We start from the raw sequence: 21,861 nt of genomic DNA on the forward strand, positions 1-21,861 counted from the left end.
AGCTCATTTTGGTAGTGTAATTGTTGTTGCTACAAGGGAACTTGGATTTTTTTTTAATATCTGTGTTTGAAAGGTTAATTAAGGGCTGTGTTAGCTTATAAGATTGAACATTATTAACATCTTAAAATAATTTTTGAACATCTATTTATGCCCTGTTAAGGAGTCATATGTAAATGTGGAATGTGATTTCTTTGTCATTAACTTTGTTCTTGATTTTAAATGCTAAAGGGGCATCATTTACCTGTGGTTGCAGTGTTAAAGTATAGTATCCTAGGGGAAATTTTAGGTTAATTGTAGTATGGTAGTTGAAGATACCTATAACAATTTTTAAAGTCAACATGCAAAAAAAACCCACTGAGTTTCGTTGAAATTAGTAAGCACACTTGCAGAAATTCCTTGTGTGATGGAAGTAAGTGAATGTTCACAGAACAGTTAAGGGAAAAATAAGTGAATAAAGTCATTTTGTAATTTATTTTTACCTATACATTTATATTTAATCTTTGGATGTCTTTTGAATCATATGTGAAAATTTAATGTTAGTTCGGATTATTTGTGTTTTTAGGCCTGCCTGATTATCTTCTATAATAGCACGTACTAGATAAACATTTCCAATGTGAACCACGTAGGAGGAGACAGTGTTAATATTTTGTAATTTTATTAGTAAAAGATCATATAGTGTGCTGAATCTAACTTCAAACTGTGGAGATCCAAAATAAAATTATCAATTTTTCATAGGAACTGAAGTTAAAAGATGAAGAATGTGAGAGGCTTTCAAAAGTGCGAGACCAACTTGGACAGGAATTGGAAGAACTCACAGCTAGTCTGTTTGAGGTTGGTCTGTCTACATCTTGGCCAACAGCAGCATCTTGATTTTTATATATTGATAGCATTATTGTTTCAGGGAATCTTGAAAAGGATATACTTAGCTTCATGCATATTTGTAAGTTCTCTAAAGAAAAAACAAAATCTCTAGTGAATGCCGAGTCTGCAGCTTAAATTGGTGTGAAAAGAAAAACCCTCTGGTCTGCCAGTATCAGGTTGTTTAAAAATGTATATGTAGAAAGCAAGGAGGTCAATGTTAGTTCTGTATCTATTTTACTAGGTGTTTATGGGCCAGTATGGGAGTTCACAACAACGATGGCAAGCTCTGAGTTAGGCATCTCACATCTGGAGGTGACGTCAGCGGTGTTAGAGCAAGTACCACTGCCCTCCAGCCTGGCACCGAGTGCATACTGCAGGACTTCTAGCATCCTTGGTGTGTTAGGGTTCTTTTGAGAAACAAGCAGTAGTATCTCACACACACACACACACACACAGAGAGCGAGCGAGCGAGCGAGAGAGCAGGCTGAGTGAGCCAGAGAGGCACTCATTCACAAAGAATTGGTTTACCTGATCCTGGCAACTGGTAAGCCTGGGAGCCTCAGGGCAAGTCGGCAAGCTAGAGACACAGAGGGGCTGAGAGCCCAAGTGCCAGGAGGAGTCAGTGTTTGAGTTCCAGCCCGAAGGGGAAGAATTTTCCTGCGTTCAGAGGGTCCACCTTTCTGTTATGTTTAGGCCTTCGAGTGACTGGGGGAAGCCCTGTCACTGTAGAGGACAGTCTGTTTTGCTCACTGCACTGATTTAAATGTTATTTTCACCCAAAAACAATTGTACAGAAACACCCAGTATAGTGTTTCACTGAATATTGGGCACCCTATGATCGCGTCAAGTTGACACATAGTTAACATCCCACCAGACTTTGCCTGGAAGGTGCCAGTCACACCGCCTGATCTCTGCTGACTTAGACCTATCTCCGGGGTGGTGAGAGGATGGGATTGCTGTGGCTGAGAACCTTTGCCATGAAGGGTCTCCCTGGGTGTTGAGACTTTGAGTCCTTAGATTTTCCTTACCAAAAACAGTGATGTAGGGGCTGGCGCTGTGGCATAGTGGGTAAAGCTGCCACCTGCAGTGCCAACATCTCATGTGGGCACCGGTTCAAGTCATGGCTGCTCCACTTCCCATCCAGCTCTCTGCTATGGCCTGGGAAAGCAGTGGAAGATGGCCCAAGTCCTTGGGCCCCTGCACCCATGTAGGAGACCCGGAGGAAGCTCCTGGCTCCTGACTTTGGATCGGTGCAGCTCCAGCTGTTGAGGCCAATTGAGGGGTGAACCAGCAGATGGAAGACCACTCTCTGCCTCTCCTACTCTCTCTCTCTGTAGCTCTGGCTTTCAAGTAAACAAATCTTTAAAAAAAAAAAAAAAAAAGGCATGGATATATTGCGGAGTGGCTAATGCCATTGTCACTTAGCAATAATTTTTGCCTTAACACTTTATTAAAACTTCAATAAAAAACCTTAGGGGAAAAATTCCATCATCTTTTGTTGTTTATTCAGCATCATTTTCAAATTTAGAGATACGCGCATTTCTTTGCATAGAGTGATCCTAGTATATTTTGTATTTTTTTCAAATAACACATTTTTTTATGTTACTATATAGTCACTAGTTGTAATGATAGTCTTTATCAACTGTATATCCCACAGTTTTTGTCATATCAGTAACTTGCAGTGAATATATTCATTTATTTCAAAAATAGGCTTATTTTTAACTCCATTTTCCCACAAACTTTTTGAAATACTTTGTGTGTGTGGTTTTTTAAGAATTTATTTATTTATCTGAAAGGCAGAGTTACAGAGAGGCAGAGAGGTCAGATGGCCGCAACGGCTGGAGCTGTGCCGATCCGAAGCCAGGAGCCAGGAGCTTCTTCCAGGTCTCCCATGCGGGACCAGGGGCGCAAGGACTTGGGCCATCTTCTGCTTTCCCAGGCCATAGCAGAGAGCTGGATTGGAAGTGGAGCAGCCAGGACTCAAACTGTTGCTCATTATGGGATGCTGACACTGCAGGCGGCTTTACCTGTTAACCCACAGCGCTGGCCCCAGTGAATATCTTTTGATATGTAAGGTTTTTTGTGACCCCATCTGTTTCATACCCCTTTCCTTCTGTTATTTTTGGGTCATTTTTTCTTTCTTTCTTTCTTTTTTTTTTTTTTTTTTTTTTTTTTTTTGACAGAGTAGACAGAGAGAAAGGTCTTCCTTTGCCGTTGGTTCACCCTCCAATGGACGCCGCGGCTGGCGCACCGCACTGATCCGATGCCAGGAGCCAGGTACTTCTCCTGGTCTCCCATGGGGTGCAGGGCCCAAGTACTTGGGCCATCCTCCACTACACTCCCTGGCCACAGCAGAGAGCTGACCTGGAAGAGGGGCAACCGGGACAGAATCCGGCGCCCCGACCGGGACTAGAACCTGGGGTGCCGGCGTTGCAAGGCAGAGGATTAGCCTAGTGAGCCGCGGCGCCGGCTGGGTCATTTTTTCTAATGAGTGTTTTAAAACTAATTATTTAGCTAGCTAGTTATCAGAGATGAGAGAAAGTGTAAAGATGTGGAGACTGGGAAGTGAAAGATCTAGAACAGGAGTCGTGTGACTTGTTACACTTTTGGATCGAGAAGTGTTTACAGAAACAAGGCTTTTTCCTGGTATTGCCTAGCTACGAGACCATTTTATAAACAGGTAGTGATTAAGAAAGCAAAAATAAGCTATTTATGTTAATTTTTATTTTCTGCCTGCTTGGATTTAATTTTAGTGCTGCCTGGTTCCACCCATCTGTACTCACTCATGTGTATATTCTGTTGGATAGGTAGGAGAACAAACAGAAGGAAACTTCTCCCTCTTTGCAATAGATGTGAGGGTTAGGAATGCTTGTTTATGCAGTTAAACAAAATAAAAAAATAGTTTTGGGATCTCTAACCTCTCCCTAGCCAACAGTGATTAGCAGCCTTGACCCTGTGAATGACTTCAGTTATGAAGAAAGTTGTCTTCAAACCGTAAATAGGAATGTGAAAAAGAAGTCTGGAAGCTTTCCTGTGGTCTTAATTGTGCCTTTGTGATCTGTTTACTCTTGTCTTAGGAAAAAATTTTTTGCCTGAATTCTATGTATGTAGTGTTTTAAGAATTAAAACTTATTTTGAATAAACTTAATTTGCTTATGTTTGGCAAACTTAACATGTAAATTTAAATTAGTAGCTTATTAGGTATGATGAATAATCTTGAAAATAATCATACTTTATATGTAGCAAAGTTGACTCCTTGAAGTATCAAATACTTAAACTCAGAAGTGACATACTGTTCTCTTAATATCTCCAATTTTGAGATAATATAAAATCAGTTCAGGGGTCTGGTGCTGTGGTACAGTGGGTTAAAGCCCCGGCCTGCAGCACTGGCATCCCATATGGGTGCTGGTTTGAGACTTGGCTGCTCCACTTCTGATCCAGGTCCCTGCTGATGCACCTGGGAAGGCAGCAGAGGATGGACCGAATGCTTGGGCCCTTGCACCCACGTGGGAGACCTGGAGGAAGCTCCTGGCTCCGGCCTGGCCCTAGTGGTTTCAGGCATTTAAGGAATGAACCAGCAAATGGAAGATGTCTCTCTCTGTCTCTCTGTCTCTCTGTCTCTCTCTCTACCTCTCTCTACCTCTCTCTGTAACTCTGCCTTTCAAATAAATAAAAATAAGGCTTTTAAAAAATATCAGTTCATTTGCGAGAATCTTTACATTTAAAATGAAAAAAAAAATGAGTAGTCTTAAAATGTTTATGTTTTAGCATTGAGTTTTTAGTAAAAGTATCCACTAAATGCCTGGTTGTTTCTCAGCAGTGCTGTGAGGCCTATAGAGCAGATTATCATCATTTTATCTGTGCAGAAAAAGAGGCAAAGGATCGTGAGCAGTGCTCAGATTCATGACTGACGTATAGTGAAAAAGTAAACAGCGTCCCCATTTGTTTCCAGCTACGATGAGGGAGGTGGCATTGAGGCCTCTTTCTGTTTAGTCCTACATTCAGATTATTGCAAAGGCCTTGTGGTGCCCCCTCAGGACATAATACAGCAGCTACCGTCAGTTCTTGTCCAGACCGGTAGATGCTGGGGACTTTTTGTTCCTGTACCTGATCTGCAAAAGAAAAATCCGAGCATGTTTTTTTCAATTATGATGAAGATACCTGTATTTATTGAGGATTTGTTATGTGCTAGGAACTGTTTGGGAGCATATATTCTTATTTATAAGTTATATACATGTACAACGTAGATAATACATACGTATTATATACATTGTAAAACATGTTTTGAAAGGTGAGCCAAAGCCTATAGTTTTTTATAATAGGAAAAACATTTTGCATTCTCACTGAATCATTTACACACAAACATATACATCTTACATATATTGAGAGGAATGTGATTGCATATGGTACTTTATTTTTAAAAAATCTTGCCTTACCAGTTTGATTCAGATGAAGCTCTGTTCTAAGTTTCTTTTTAAAAATTAGATATATTATTGCTGATAACTTACAGATATACTGTTCCAATGTAAGAAGTACATCTTTCCTTGCATAAAATCATGTTAAATTTTTAATTCTGTTTCCAATAATGTGAAGATTTTTCCATTTAACAGATTTTTGGTTTTCATATTAACAAATTATTTGCAAGTTAATCATATTGTGTTTAAACATTATTTTTGAAAAAAAAAAAAAAAAAAAGACCCTCTTTTATTTGAATCACTACCAACCAGAGAGGAAAAAATCTTATTTTCAAAGTTCGTAAGTATATACAATAAACATCTAGATCAGGCAGTTTGAAAACTACAACTATAGGACAGAAGTAGCTTATATTTATTTTTGTACAGCCTGTGAACTAAGAATGATTTCTATATTTTTAAATGGTTGGGGAAAAACATTAAAAGATTAATTTGTTACATATGGAAATTACACAAAAATTTTAATACTGATATGAGTTAGATAAATATGGTAAGAATGATTTGCTACTAGAAGTTTGTTAATGGAAATACAGTATAGAAAGAATGAAATCTGGCATCAGTTATGGGAAGTGCATGTCTATGGGAAGAAGCAAAGCATAGATGCGTGTGGTTGAAATTTAGTTGTTAACAGTTTTAAACAGACTTCTGTAATTGTAAAATGTTCATTGTAAATCTCATGGTCACCATGTACACCCCAAAATATGTGTGGTACACACACAAAACAGAGAAGAATAAAAATACAGCACTACCAATGAAAGACAAGAACAAGAAAATTCCAAAACAGATTAACAAAATTTCAGAAATAAGTGATTGCCTTTCAGTAATTATTTTAAATGTAAATTTGGGGAACGAAATTCCCCAGTCAAAAGATGTGCAGTAGCTTAATGGTGTGGGAAGGGACCCAAACACTTGGGCCATCTGCCACTGCTTTCTCAGGCACATTAGCAGGGAACTGGCTGGGAAATGGAGCAGCCAGGACTGGAACTGGTGCCCATGTGGCATCAAAGCACTGCAAACAGCAGCTTAACCAGTTGTGCCACAGAGCCAGCCCCAGGATTACTCTTCTTAAAGTATCCGTATCCAGAGAGATCTACAGATCCAGTGCAGTCTCTATCAAAATTGAAATGACATTCTTTACAGAAATAGAAAAAAATAATCCTAAAATTCTTAGGGAACCACAGAGGATCTGAAAAGCTACAGCAATCTTGTGCAAGCAAAATAAATCCAGATGCATCAAACTTCTGGATTTCAAAATTTATTACAAAGCCCTACTGTGTGTTTTCTATTAAGAGTCACTTTATTTTTTAAGTTTTTTTTTTTTTTAATTTATTTTATTTGAGAGGTAGAGTTACAGAAAGTGAGAGGGAGAAACAGAAGTCTTCCTTCCGTTGGTTCACTCCCCAGATGGCTGCAACAGCTGGAGCTGTGCCGATCCGAAGTCAGGAGCCAGGAGCTGCTTCTGGCTCTCCCACATGGGTGCAGGGGTCCAAGGACTTGGGCCATCTTCTGCTTTCCCAGGCCATAGCAGAGAGCTGGATTGGAAGTGGAGCAGCCGGGTCTAGAACTGGCACCCATATGTGATGCCAGTGTCACAGGTGGAGGATTAACCTGCACCACAGCACCAGCCCCAAGAGAGTCACTTTACATTCAAGAATAACCTTGTCCAAAAGTAACGAGGTGGGAAAATATTTCTATGCAGGTTTAACTAAAAGAGAGCGGGAGTGGTTATGCTTACATCAGACAAAACAGACACTAAGTCAAAACTATCACAAGAGACAGGATCATTATATAATGACAGAATGCTTAACTGAACAGGAATGTGTGATTATATTCTATTATATGTGTATTACATATATAATTTTGTATGCACTCAACATCAAAGTGCTTAAATATGTAAAAGCAAACGTTGGCAGATCTGAAGAGAGAAATAGCAATACAGTAATAGTGAGGAGCTTCAGTAATGGATAGATTATTTCAGATGAAATGAGCAACCAGTTGAATAACTCTGTAGACCAAATGATGTTAACACACACACACAATAGAACTTTCCATCAGCAGCAAAAAAACACACATTCTCCTAAAGTGCATGTGAAAACATTCCTCGGAATTCACGATAAGTCACAAAATGAGTTAAATTTAAGATGATCAAAATCAGTCCAAGAATCTTTTCACAGAATGAAATTGGAAATGAATAATAGTAAGAAAACAAATATATGAAAACTAAACACTATTTTGTTCTTTTTATCTTTTTAAGAATTAATTTATTTGAAAGGCAGAGTTAAAGAGGGAGAAGAAGTTTACTCGCCAAATGACTGCAACAGTGATGGTTAAGCCAGGCTGAAACCAGGAGCCTGGAACTCCATTTGGGTCTCCCATGTGTGTGGCAGGGGTCCAGGTTCTTCGGCCATCTTCTGCTGCTTTCCCAGGTGCATTAGCAGGATTGGAAGTGGAGTAGCCAGGACTCAAACCTGTACCTACTGGGGATGATGGTGTTTCACATGGTGATTTAAACTGTGTCAGAACACTGGCCCCTAAACAACATCATTGTGAACAGCCATTGAGTCAAAGAAATTAAAAAGGAATTTGAAAAATATTTTGATACTAAGAAAAATCAGCGTCACCAAAACTGCTGAGATGCAGCAAAAACACCAATAAGGGAATTTTACAGTGATAGTTGCCTACGTTAAAAAAGAACAATCTCAAATGAACAGTTTTATACCCAAAGAAACTCAGAAATATGCCTAAAATTAGTAGAAGGAAGGATATAATAAAAATTAGAGTAAGAATAACTAGAGAATAGGAAAATATTAGAAAATAACAAATGTAAGAGTCTTTGAAAAGATAAACTGACAAACTTTCAGTTGGATTAAGAAAAAAGAATATTCAAGATCAGAACCGAAAAAGACATATAAGAATATATACCAGTATATTGGGTAAGCTAGAAGAAATGGATAAAATCTAGAAACATACACATAGCAAAACAATCTGGAAGAAACAGCTTGAATAAACCAACGACAAATAATTAAAAACCTTCCAATAGCAAAGAGCCCAGGAACAGATGACTTCTCAGGTGAGTTCTGCCAAACTTTTGAAGAATTAATACCATTTCTTCTTGAACTCTCCGAAAAACAGAAGCAGGAACCCCTCCCAACTCATTTATGAATCCGGCATCATCCTGATATCAAAACCAGCAAAGACACTATAAGAAAAAGCTACAGATCACTATTCCTGATGAATATAGGTGCAGAAATCCCCATTAAAATATTACAAAGAGAATTGAACAGTGTGTTAAAAGGGTTGCATACCATAACTAAGTGGGATTTATCTCTGGCATGGAAGATGTTTCAACACAAGCAAATCAACCACTGTTATATACCACGTTAATAGATGTAAAGCACATGGTCTTCACAATGGATAATGAAAAAGTGTTTACAAATCATTCAGTATCCATTCATGATAACTTAGAGCAAAATAGATAAAGAAGGAACTTCAATACCAACAGAGACCATATATGAAACTGGAACCAATGGGGAAAATCCTCTAAGATCTGGTACAAGGCAAGGATGCTCACTTTCAACACTTCCATGCCGGAATTCCTAGCCAGAGCAATTAGACAAGGAAAAGAAATAAGGTTACCAGTTTTGAAAAAGAAGTAAAAATGTTCTGTTTGCAAATGGTGTCACCATATATGTAAAAACCCCTAAAGATGCAACAAAACACAAATTGTTAGAACTGAAAAATGAATTTTTTTAAAGATTTATTTTACTTATTTGAAAGAGTTAGGTAGAGAGAGAGAAAGGTCTTCCATCCACTGGTTTCACTCCCCAGATGGCTGCAACGGCCAGAGCTGCGCTGATCTGAAGCCAGGAGCTTCTTCCAGGTCTCCCATGTGCGTGCAGGGGCCCAAGGACCTGGGCCATCTTCCACTGCTATCCCAGGCCATAGCAGAGAGCTGGATCAGAAGAAGAGCAGCAGCCAGGACTAGAACCAGTGCCCATATGGGATGCCAGTGCTTCAGGCCAGGGCTTTAACCCACTGTGCCACAATGCTGGCCCCGAAAAATGAATTTAACAAAATTGCAGGACACAAAAGCTAGTGGTGTTTCTCATACAAAAATATGAGCTATCTGAAAAGGAGATTAAGAAAATAATCCTATTTGTAAAAGCATCAGGAAGAATGAAATATTTAGAAGTAAAGAGGAGCCAGCGCCGCAGCTCACTAGGCTAATCCTCCACCTAGCGGCACCGGCACACCGGGTTCTAGTCCCGGTCGGGGCGCCGGATTCTGTGCCGGTTGCCCCTCTTCCAGGCCAGCTCTCTGCTGTGGCCCGGGAGTGTAGTGGAGGATGGCCCAAGTGCTTGGGCCCTGCACCCCATGGGAGACCAGGGAAAGCACCTGGCTCCTGGCTTCGGATCAGCGCAGTGCGCCGGCCGCAGCTGCCAGCCGTGGCAGCCATTGGAGGGTGAACCAACGGCGAAAGGAAGACCTTTCTCTGTCTGTCTCTCACTGTCCACTCTGCCTGTCAAAACAAAAAAAACCAAAAGTAAAGAGAAAGGCTTGTACACTATAAAAATTATATGTGATGAATTAAGACATGGATGTGCGGCAAGACATGTCACAGGTTGGAAGAATTACTGTGTTTTTTTTAAAGATTTATTTATTTGAAAGAGTTAGGGACAGGAGAGAATCTTCCATCTGCTGGTTTACTCCCCACATGTCCGTGATGGCCAAGGCTATGCCATGCCAAATCCAGGAGCTTCTTCTGGGTCTCCCATGTAGGTGCAGGGGCCCAAGTCCTTGGGCCATCTTCTGCTGCTTTCCCAGGCACATTAGCAGGGAGCTGGATGGGAATGGAGCAGCCAGGACTGGAACTGGTGCTGATACTGGATTCTAGCACTGCAGATGACAGCTTAACCTCCTGTGCCACAGTGCCAGCTCCAGATTACTCTTGAATTATCCATATTCAGAGGGATCTACAAATACAGTGTAGTTCCTATCAAAATGTCATTCTTTACAGAAATACAAAAAAAAAATCCTAAAATTCTTAGGGAACCACAGAGGATCTGAAAAGCTACAGCAATCTTGTGCAAGCAAAATAAATCCAGATGCATCAAACTTCTGGGTTTCAAAATATACTGCAAAGCTACAGTAATCAAAGCAGTATGACAGTGATGAAAAACCAGACAGATCAATGGAACAGAATAGAGAGCCCATAATTTAAAAGGCTTATTTTATTTATATGAGAGAGTCACAGAGAAGAGGGTTGGAGAGAGAGATTGATCTTTTTTTCTACCTGCTGGTTCACTCCTCAAATGGCCACAACAGCCAGGGCTGGGTCAAACTGAAGCCAGGATCCAATAGCTTCCTCTAGGTCTCCCATGTAGGTAACAGGGCCCAAGCACTTGGCCCATCTGCTGCTTTCCCAGGTGCATTAGCAGGGAGTGTGATCAGAAGTGGAGCAGCCAGGACTTGAACCGGAACCCATATGGGATTCCATGCCACAACACTGGCCTCTTGTCAACTGGTCTTTAACAAGTGTGCCTTTCCCAATGGGGAAAGGACAATCTCTTCTATAAGTGAAGCTGGCAAGTTATTAGAACACATTGGGGAAACCCTGCAAGACATTGGCATAGGCAAAGAGTTCTTGGAAAAGACTCCAGAGGCACAGGCAATCAAAGCCAAAATTGGCAAATGGGATTACAGCATATTGAGAAGTTTCTGTACTGCAAAAGAAACACTCAGCCAAATGAAGAGGCAACTGACAGAATGGGAGAAAATATTAGAATATTTGCAAATTATGCAACTGATAAAGGATTAATATATAATATGTGAAGAAATCAAGAAACTCAACAACAAAACAACCCAGTTAAGAGATGCGTAAAGGACTTACGCAGGCATTTTTCAAAAGAAGGAATCCAGATGGCCAACAAGCACATGAAACAATGCTCAGGATCACTAGCCTTAAGAGAAATGCAAGTCAAAACCACAATGAGGTTTCACCTCACCACAGTTAGAATGGCTTTTTTACATAAATCATCAAAAACAAGTGCTGGTGAGGATGTAGGGAAAAGGTATCCTAATCCACTGTTGGTGGGAATGTAAACTGGCAGAGCCACTGTGGAAGACAGTATGGAGATACCTCAGAAATCTGAATTTAGGCCTACCATATGATCCAGCCATTCCACTCCTAGGAATTTATCCAATGGAAAAGAAATCAGCATATGAAAGCGTTACCTGCACCCCCATGTTTATTGCAGTTCAGTTCACAATAGCTAAGATATGGAATCAACCCAGGTGTCCATCAACTGAAGACTGCGTAGAGAAATCATGTGATATGTACACCATGGAATACTACACAGCAGTAAAAAAAAAAAAAACCCGAAATCTGAATATTTGCAACAAAATGGATGAAACTGAAGAACATCATAGTTAGTGAAATAAGCCGGTCCCAAAAGGACACATACTATATGTTCTCCCTGATCTGTGCTAACTAATAGAGCACCTAAAAGGTATTCTATAAAAGTGAAAGTGACAGTTTGAGATGCAATAACTTTTAACAGCCCTTGACTCAACTATTGAGGAACAGCCTTTTTTTTAATACAGTTTGTTGAACTCTACTTAGTATAGCATTAGTCATGTGTATAAAGTTAATTGAAAACAGATCTTAATAAAAACTAAGAATGGGAATAGGAGAGGGAGGAAGAAGAGGGATGGGAGCGTGGGTGGGAGACTGGGTGCGGTGGGAAGAATCAGTATGTTCCTAATGTACTTATGAATGCATGAAGTTTGTACACATTTTTAAAAGATTATTTATTTGAAAGTCAGAGTTAGAGACGAGAGAGAGAGAGAGGTCTTCCATTTGCTGGTTCACTCCCCAAATGGCCACAATAGCCAGAACTGTGCCTATCCAAAGCCAGAAGCCAGGAACTTCTTCCGGGTCTCCCACGTGGGTGCATGGGCCATCTTCTGCTTTCCCAGGCCACAGCAGAGAACTGGATCAGAAGTGGAGCAGCCGGGACTCAAACCAGCACCCATATGGGATGCCAGTGCTTCAGGCCAGGGCATTAACCCGCTGTGCCACAGCGCCAGCCACCTGTATACCTTTTTAAAAAAAGCTTTATTTATTTATTTGAAAGAGTTACACAGAGAAGGAGAGGCAGAGAGAGAGAGAGAGAGAGAGAGAGCGCAATCGATCGATCTTCCATCCGCTGGTTCGCTCTCCAATTGGCCACAACAGCCAGAGCTATGCTGATCCGAAGCCAGGAGCATCTTCTGGGTCTACCACGTGAGTGCAGGGGCCCAAGGACTGAGGCCATCTTCTGCTTTCCCAGGCCACGGCAGAGAGCTGGATCAGCAGTGGAGCAGCCGGGACTCAAACTGGCGCCCATATGGGATGCCAGCACTTTAGGCGATGGCTTTACCCACTATGCCACAGTGCCAACCCCAGAAGTTTGTATATCTTTTTTTTTTTTTTTTTTGACAGAGTGGTCAGTATGAGAGAGAGAGACAGAGAGAAAGGTCTTCTTTTTCTGTTGGTTCACCTCTCAATGGCCGCTGCGGCCAGTGCACTGCGCTGATCTGAAGCCAGGAGCCAGGTGCTTCTCCTGGTCTCCCATGTGGGTGCAAGGCCCAAGCACTTGGGCCATCCTCCACTGTACTCCCAGGCCACAGCAGAGAGCTGGACAGGAAGAGGAGCAACCGGGACAGAATCTGGCGCCCCAACTGGGACTAGAACCTCGTGTGCTTGCGCTGCAGGTGGAGTATTAGCCTATTGAGCCACGGCACTGGCCTGTTTATCTTAAGTAAAAGATTTCTGGGAAAAAAAAAAGTGATTCTGGGAAAATTGGATATCTGTATGCAGATAAATGAAATTGGCTTTTATCTCACACCATGATAAAATTAACTCAAATAGGATGAAAGGGTAAATATAAGACCTAAAACCGTAAAACTAAAACAGGGAAAAACCTTCTTGGTTAACCCCCCAATGGCTGCTGCGGCTGGCATGTCTGCACAGTGACTTTTCAGATATTACAATAAAAGCAGAAATACATAAGTAGGAGTGCATGAAAGTAAAACACTTCTGGGGGCTGGTGCTGTGGCACAGCGGGTTAAAGCCCCAGCCTGCGTTACCGGCATCCCATATAGGCGCCGGTTCTAGTCCTGGCTGCTCCTCTTCCCATCCAGCTCTCTGCTATTGCCTAGGAAAGCAGTAGAGGATGGCCCAAGTCCTTGGGCCCCTGCACCCATGTGGGAGACCTGGAAGAAGCTCCTGGTTCCTGGCTTTGGATCAGCTCAGCTGTGGCCATTGCAGTCATTTGGGGAATGAACCAGTGGAATGGAAGACCTCTTTCTTTCTCTGCCTCTCTTCTCTCTGTGTAACTCTGACTTTCAAGTAAATATTTTTTTTTTTAAAAGTAAACTTATGCACAACAGTCAACAACATGGAAAGATAACCTACTGAATGGGAGAAAACATTTGCAAACCATATATCTGATAAGGGGTTAATATTCAAAATATATAAGGAAGTTAGAGGCAAAAACAGAAACCCAGATAACCAAATTAAAAACTGAACTAAGGACCTGAGTAGTCATTTCTCTTAAGAAGTCATAGAGATGACCAGCAGATGGTTGAGAAGGTGCTCAGCATCACTAGTGGTCAGGTGAATGCAATCAGAACCCTAAAGCGATATCACATCATGCCTGTTAAAGGCACTATCATCAAAATATAAACGATAGCAAGTGTTGACAAGAATACAGAATAAAGGAACATTGTTGGTAGAATGTAAATTAGTACAATCATTATGGAAAACAGTAAGGAGGTTCTTCCCCCAAAAGTTATGAGATAGCATTAGATATGAGTTAGCATTAGATCCAACAGTCCCACTTCTGACTATAGATACATAGAAATAAAAGCAGGATCTTGCTGAGCTATCTGTATTCCTATGTTCATTGCTGTGTTACTCTCAGTTGTCAAAAGAACTTAGGAATGAAGGAAGAAAGCATGATATGCTTAAGTCTGTCATTTGTGACGACATGGATGAAGCTGGAGGCCATTATGCTAAGTAAGCCAAACACAGGAAGAAGGACAAACGCTGTACGAGCTCACCTGTGTGGAATCTAAAATAGTCGAACTCATAGAAGCACAGAGTAGGTTTGTACTTTGTGGGGGTGGGGGCTGGGGGAAATGGGAGATGCTGGGCAAATGATGTAAGTTTTCAGTTGTGCACAGTGAATAAATTCTGGGGACCTAACTAATAACAGCATGGCGACCATTGTATGTTTGAAATTTGCTTAGAAGATACATCCCGATTGTTCACACCACCAGTAGAAAAAGAAGAGGTAACCCTGTGAGATAATGGATATGTTAAAAAAAAAAAAGATAATGAAATGCAAATTTCAGTGCCCATAAAATTTTTTACTGAGGCAGCCACATGCATTTGTGTATCAGCTAAGACTGAGTTGAGTAGTTTCAACAGAGACCGTTAGTGGTGCTTATATTGAAGAATACTTAAAGCTTGACCCTTTATTTTTTTAAAAAAGATTTGATTTATTTAATTGAAAGAGTTACAGAGAGAGGTGGAGACAGGCCTTCCATTCACTGGTTCACTCCCCACATGGCTGCAACGGCTACAGCTGCGCCGATCTGAAGCCAGAAGCCAGGAGCTTCTTCTGGGTCTCCCACGCGGGTGCAGGGACCAAGGACTTGGGCCATCTTCTACTGCTTTCCCAGGCCATAGGAGAGAGCTAGATGGGAAGAGGAGCAGCCAGGACTAGAACTGACGTCCATTTGGGATGCCGGTGCTTCATGCCGGGGCTTTAGCCCACTGTGCCACAGTGCCGGCCCCAAGGCTTGACCCTTTATAGAAAACGTTTGCTGACTCTTGATATAAATGGTGAATTATTTTCAGCTTTAGAAGAATAGAGTAATAGAAAATTTTTCAAACTTTATTTGAATCTAACATTTGATGTCTCTTGTTGATTTGCAAAATCCTATGCATTGTCTTTTGCCTCGGTCTAATTCTCTCTTCCTCTTGGGACTCTAGTTATATGCATGCTATACCTTTTCACTATACCCCTTAGTATATTTAAGGGGGTAAATCACCTCAAATTTCACCTCATTCTTCTGGATCTTGGCCTCTAATTCATCACTACTTTGGAGGCTCTCTAGTTCTTCCAAATACATTAAAAAAAAAAAAAAAACTTCTCAGCTTTTCTAATTGTTTTCTGCTAGAAGTTTGATCCAAATTGTATGCAGAGTTCATTTCTAAGTATTTAAACAAATGTTCTCTTCATAGCATGAGTTACTTTTGCATTTATAGTTAGAGAGTTGCTCATCTTGAAGGGCCAGATTAGCTAGTATTATTTTAAAAATATCTGCCAACTAGTCATCTGTTGACAACCATTTATCATTCCAGAAAAACTCAGCACTGCTGTGAAACATTTGTTATTTTTGAAAGAAACGTGCTTAGCTCATCATTAAATATGACAGTTCTTAAGGGCTTTGCCAAGATAGCCAGCATACATGGAATATTTTTGTGGTTAATCTCATTTCATTATAAATCACTGATAGTAAAATTCTCATATTTAAAATGATGTGACCTATATATTCACATACAAGGGCACAGAGAGACTGCAATTATTACAATACTTGTAAGAGCATAAACAAGTAGGAATGTCACTCACATTCTGCTGTGGAGAGCTTCCACTGTGCCACTGAGCAGTTGATGGACCTAGTAAGGGTGGCATTGTCAACTGTGTATTTATTAATTATTAAAGCATGCTTCCTCTCTTCCCTCTGTCTTTCCTCCCTTCCTCCTGGCCCTCCTGCCTCCCCTCCTTTTCTTCTTTCAATAAAGTGTAGATTGAAGTTCTAAAATAGAAGCTCTTACATCCCAGGGGATTATAGCACCCTGTGCTCTCTGAATCCATGTACTCCCTCAGAGGGAGTATTCCATAGAGCAGCATAAAATACAGATAAGATCGTGTCACCTCCTTAAAAGAAAGTAAGACTTCAAGTCACACTTAGAATAAAACCTATAATTCTGTTGTTTTAAAAATTATTTACTCACTCATTTGAAAGGCAGAGCAACAGAGAGAAAGAGAATGTGAATCTGTAATTTGGTTCACTCCCTAAGTAGCTGCAACAGATGCCTGTAACAGCTAGCTCTGGCCCAGGTCAGAGCCAGGAACTCCAGCTAGGTCCCTTAAGTGGGTGGCAGGAACTCAGTCACATCTTCCACTGCCTTCCCAGGCACGTTGGCAGGAAGCCAGATTTTAAGTGGAGTAGCTGGGGACATGAGCCAACTGGGGACATGGGATGTTGGCATCAAAAGTAGTGGCTTAACCTGGTGCACCACAGTACCAACTCCAAATCTATAGTTCTTACTTGGTGTTTTATTGATTATTAGAATGCAGTCTTAGTTCCTTAAGAGCAGGGGTTTTGTCTCTTTTCTCAGTGTATTATCAGCACCTAGAACAGTATTCACAAAGAAATGTCACTTGTAAATCTTTGATGAATAGATATTAAATAAGTAAAATAATTAAATACCTGGAGTTTCACATTTATGGTGCTAAAAAATTAAGACCCTATCTATAAGGCTTTTTTCATGATATATTTTCTGTGAATTATGTAAAGATTTTTCATAAGCATGAATTTTAGTTTTCTTTGTACCGAAGTAAACTTGTCTTTGAATTCTGTTTTTCACAAAATGAAGTACCCTCATGTATATTGTGAGCAAATTACAAAAACCTGACTTCAGATGAGCTGGCTTTGACGTGTGGGTCATCTTCTGTTTTCCTTCATCACATTCAGAATAGTTACACAAGCATAGTGATAGGTCCTAGGAGAAGGTACCTGTTTTAATTCCTAATGGTTTGTCTTATGTCAACTGCTGTTCCTGTAGTTGACATTAAATTCTTATTTTCAGGCTATATTTTGTTAGGCATTTTTGCTTCAGTCACAGACATCTGGTGAAAGATTTTTGAAAACAAATGCTAATGCTGTTTCCAAGCCTTGAGATGTTGACTTTTTCAGGAAGCTCATAAGATGGTGAGGGAAGCGAATGTCAAGCAAGCAACAGCAGAGAAACAGCTGAAAGAAGCTCAAGGAAAAGTAAGTTTTCACTGCTGTTACAGTATAGAAGTTACGGAAATTAGTGATGATTATTAGTATCTAAAAAACGATTGGATTTTGTTCGGATTGTGAAAGTTGTTTTAGATTTGGAAACTGCGGAAAAATATAAAAAAATAGCTACCATGGGGAAATAAATAGTTTATATCGGTGTTCATTTATATTAGAACCAAATGGTTTAAAACACTGTATCACATGTGTCATTAAAAGAATTATATGACCACATTTTAATGTTAATATTTATTTTCTCACTGAGAAAAAGAACCTACGTGGTACTAGATTTTACTGTTTTAGGAGTAAACTAGAACCAATCATAAGATAGGATAATTTTATTTGACGTTGTGAGTACTAGCTGAATCTGAATCATAGGAAAATATCAGAAAACTTGGTTTTATCTTCTTAGTCCACAGGAAGTACAAATTAAATTCCATCTTTGAAAGCGTTTGGACCAAATTGCTAACATGTAGGGGCATCTGTCACAAAACACGTAGTGCTGACGAGGATGCTGGTTTCTTTTCAAGATTGATGTACTTCAAGCTGAAGTAGCTGCACTGAAGACGCTTGTGTTGTCCAGTTCTCCAACCTCGCCTACACAGGAGCCTCTGCCAGGTGGAAAGACACCGTTTAAAAAGGGGCATCAGAGGAATAAAAGTACAAGCAGTGCCATGAGTGGCAGTCATCAGGACCTCAGTGTGATACAGCCAATTGTAAAAGACTGCAAAGAGGTAACTCGTCAAGGACTGTCCCCTCTGGCTCTCCTCATGCTTTCAGTTCTCAGCACTGAGATGTCGGTTGTGGTTTTTACTGGCAAAGGTTTGAGTACAAAATATGTGCTAGTAAGAGGGGGGAGGCTTTATCTAGAGCTGGCTGCTTTCAGGGGTTCGTCAGTTCCATTCTCCACCTGATTGACTGTGGAAAACCTGCTGGAAACTTGGTAGGCTTCTTCATCTCACTATTTCATCTAGGGAGCACACTGTCATGGCTTGTATGAAGGAGAGTGGGTGGTGTCAGCGATCTGCCTAATCCAGATTTGCTGCTGGAGTTTCTCCGTAACTCTTCCCTGAGACTGCACTCTCTCCACTTTTTTTTTTTTTTTTTTTTTTTTTTTTGACAGGCAGAGTGGACAGTGAGAGAGAGAGACAGAGAGAAAGGTCTTCCTTTGCCGTTGGTTCACCCTCCAATGGCCGCTGCAGCCGGCGCACCGCGCTGATCCGATGGCAGGAGCCAGGAGCCAGGTACTTATCCTGGTCTCCCATGGGGTGCAGGGCCCAAGCACCTGGGCCATCCTCCACTGCACTCCCTGGCCACAGCAGAGAGCTGGCCTGGAAGAGGGGCAGCCAGGACAGAATCTGGCGCCCCGACCGGGACTAGAACCCGGTGTGCCGGCGCCGCTAGGCGGAGGATTAGCCTAGTGAGCCGCGGCGCCGGCCTTTTTTTTTTTTTTTTTTTTTAAAGACTTATTTGAAAATGAGAATAACAGAGAAAAGAGAAGAGGCAGAGAGAGAGAGAAAGGTCTTCCATTTGCTGGTTCACTCCCCAATTGGCTACAGTGGCCGGAGCTGTGCCAATCCAAAAGTCAGGAGCCAGGAGCATCTTCCAGGTCTCCCATGTGTGTGCAGGGCCCCAAGGACTTGGGCCATCTTCCACAGCTTTCCCAGGCCGCAGCAGAAAGCTGGATTGGAAGTGGAGCAGCTGGGACTCAAACCAGCGCCCATAAGGGGTGCTGGTACTGCAGGCGGTGGCTTTACCCGCTACACCACATTGCCAGCCCCTCTCCACTTTTTTAAAACTATCTTCTAGACTACAGCAATAAGCACCCTCCCTACTCCGCCATCTTGGAATTCCTTACCCTTAACTTTGATTCAAGGAATTTGAATTGGGAGGAAAAAAGCTCACATTGATATCTTAAAAGGAAATCTATAGGAAAGCTTGGATATGCTCAGCCTTCTTTTGCCTTTGTGTAGACTGCTTGCACATCTGGTTAAGCGTCCGAGAGGCCGCCACGGCTGTTGTCAGTGGGGCGTTTATAGCACACCCAGCACTGTGGACCTGGTTGGTGTGGCGCTGTGTGAGGACCAGTGAGACTGCTCTGTGCTGGGGTGGTTGGCGTGTCTGGTGCAGGTGCTGATCTGGGCCGAGGGAGCCTGAGGGTCTGTAGGGAAGAGGACTTGGGGAAGATGTACTGTAGAGGGGCAGCCGGGGATGGCCAGCCACGGGTGTGGCTAGGAAGGCAGTGCCGGCAGGCGCCTCTGTGGATAGTTCAGGTGGTAGTTAACTTGATGTACCGAACTATTTAAATAAATGCTGAGTTTTAAGATAGTTTAGTAGGTTGTGTGTGTGCTTTTTTGTCTAGTTGCCTACACAGCAAGCATCTTGGCATTTTTAAACTAAGTGCCTCCAGGTTAATAGAACAATTAGTGTCAGCTTATGACCTCAAATCAGGTCTCACTCTTACTTTATTTAGCTTGACTCCAAAGTACTTGTTCATTAATTTCAGAAAATACTTATCCTTTTTTATATTCAGAACAGTACGTACCTGTGTCTTCAAAGGAGCTCCAACAGGGTAATGGCAGCATCAGTGGACACCGTCATGGATACTATGTGGATACTACTAGGCCCATCAGACAGTTTTCTTAAAAGTCAGTTTTCTTATAGAAAAGTTGGTACTGTATATTATAGATAATTAAGAATGGTCCAGTTCATTATGTTAAATAAGGAGCATTTCTTTTTTAGTAATATTTGTATTATGTTTTGGTTTTACAAAATGGTTTTTTGTTTGCACTTTTTAAAACTTTTTTATGTGTTTCCTTTTGGCTTGTTTAGGCTGATCTGTCTCTGTATAATGAATTCAGGTCTTGGAAGGATGAGCCAACAATGGACAGAACGTGTCCTTTCTTAGACAAAATCTATCAGGAAGATATCTTTCCGTGTTTGACATTTTCGAAAAGTGAGGTAACTTTTTTTTTTCCATGTTAATGGGAACACATTAGATTTGATTCTGTATGTTTTATGAAGTCCTGTTCCATATTTTAATATATCTGATATAAGTAGATTATCATGAAGTGTCATGCTCAAGCATTTTCTCCGTCCTGTATTAGGATCCTAATGTCTTGGCATTTGATTACTGAATATCTTTCCTTATTTGAGCAGAGCATCATTCATACTGAGACTTGCATTGTGTTCAAGAGAAGGATGAAATGTCTATGGGAGTAGGGCTTATATTTTTTGATTCGTAGTCCAAGATTCAGCATAAGGAAGTTCTCTGTACATTCTGCTTAAGGCATTTGTTGAGTTTATCTGTACATGATGAAATCACACTTCTTTTCTTTTCTTCTTCTTTAAAGCATGAAAAATAATGCCCTCTTTGCTTAAGTCCCAAGGGTGTTAACAGGATAAAATGAAGTATGTACTAGGTTGATAGAAAATTTTTTAAAATTTTATACAGATGTGAAGATTAAATTTGTTCTTGCATGTGGAAGGTTTATCCACAAATATCCTGTCAGTATTGAAGAAATTTAATCCTGAGAGTCTTAGTTAAGTCTTTCAAGGATTTAATTATAACATTAATTTGTAGGAAGAAGTTCAGATTAACTGTGTAACACTTTGGATAGGAATCTGTGTTGTTGTTTGTGGCCGTGTGCCTGGATTCAGGTGGGCCGTTCAGTGTTCGTAATCTTGGCAGGCTTGAGAAGTGTGCCTTTTTCATTTGTTGTTTATTGGTTGTGCCCTTTCCATCTGGGATCTAATATCTGATAATTCAGTGAATTACTTCGTGCACATATGTGCAAGTTCAGAAAGTAATAGCCATAACCAGCATATACTGCTATGTGATAAATGACCAACACACAAAAAAATTGCATGTGTTCAGTGGCATAAGGCATTAGAATATTCATTTTGAAGTGGCATTAACAGTGGGTATTTAGTTGTAGGTAGGGAGGACACAGAGACTGGGATTAATAACTTTAATCCTCCTCCAGGTCATGAGAAAAGTTATTTCACCATAACTGAATTGCCTTTCATAACAGTGCTTGAATTATAAGAGAAATCAAATTAAGATTATGCGATGTCTTTCTTACTTGTTGGCTAAGGCCAAGCTAGTGGAACTTGGGGGAAGAATCATGTATAAGATTAGATGACTGTGGAGTACAACGTTGGTATTTTCCTGCAAGCATAAAGTCTAATACTTTTCACTTTGTTGAAGCTGGCTTCAGCTGTTCTGGAGGCCGTGGAAAACAATACCCTGAGCATTGAACCAGTGGGGCTGCAGCCGATTCGATTTGTGAAAGCTTCTGCAGTTGAATGTGGAGGACCAAAGTAGGTTTTTACACCTGTGACTCACGGGAGCTACTGAGTTTTTGAAGTCTTATGTGTTGGAGTTGCTTGGAGTTGGGAGGCCAGA

At 40.9% G+C, this 21,861-nt stretch overlaps 1 protein-coding gene across 11 annotated transcripts in view; it reads left to right on the forward strand.

Moving 5' to 3' along the window:
• Positions 1-21,861, forward strand: part of RAB3IP (RAB3A interacting protein) — a 54,213-nt gene that overhangs the window by 25,907 nt on the left and 6,445 nt on the right. For 6 of the 11 annotated variants that reach the window (XM_070052620.2, XM_070052621.2, XM_089308675.1 and 3 more), the window contains 5 exons: positions 736-831; positions 17,367-17,444; positions 17,984-18,187; positions 20,286-20,414; positions 21,664-21,776. In XM_070052620.2, the coding sequence (XP_069908721.1) occupies positions 736-831; positions 17,367-17,444; positions 17,984-18,187; positions 20,286-20,414; positions 21,664-21,776 (620 nt within the window). Of the gene's footprint in view, positions 1-735; positions 832-3,789; positions 4,018-4,302; positions 4,554-4,681; positions 5,559-17,366; positions 17,445-17,983; positions 18,188-20,285; positions 20,415-21,663; positions 21,777-21,861 lie in introns of those variants that run through there. The other 5 variants (XM_070052623.2, XM_070052624.2, XM_089308680.1 and 2 more) reach the window with 4 other exon arrangements.

The sequence above is a fragment of the Oryctolagus cuniculus genome, chromosome 11 (assembly GCF_051225735.1).
Source record: "Oryctolagus cuniculus isolate XC-2025 breed Fujian yellow rabbit chromosome 11, ASM5122573v1, whole genome shotgun sequence".
Taxonomy (NCBI): domain Eukaryota; kingdom Metazoa; phylum Chordata; class Mammalia; order Lagomorpha; family Leporidae; genus Oryctolagus; species Oryctolagus cuniculus.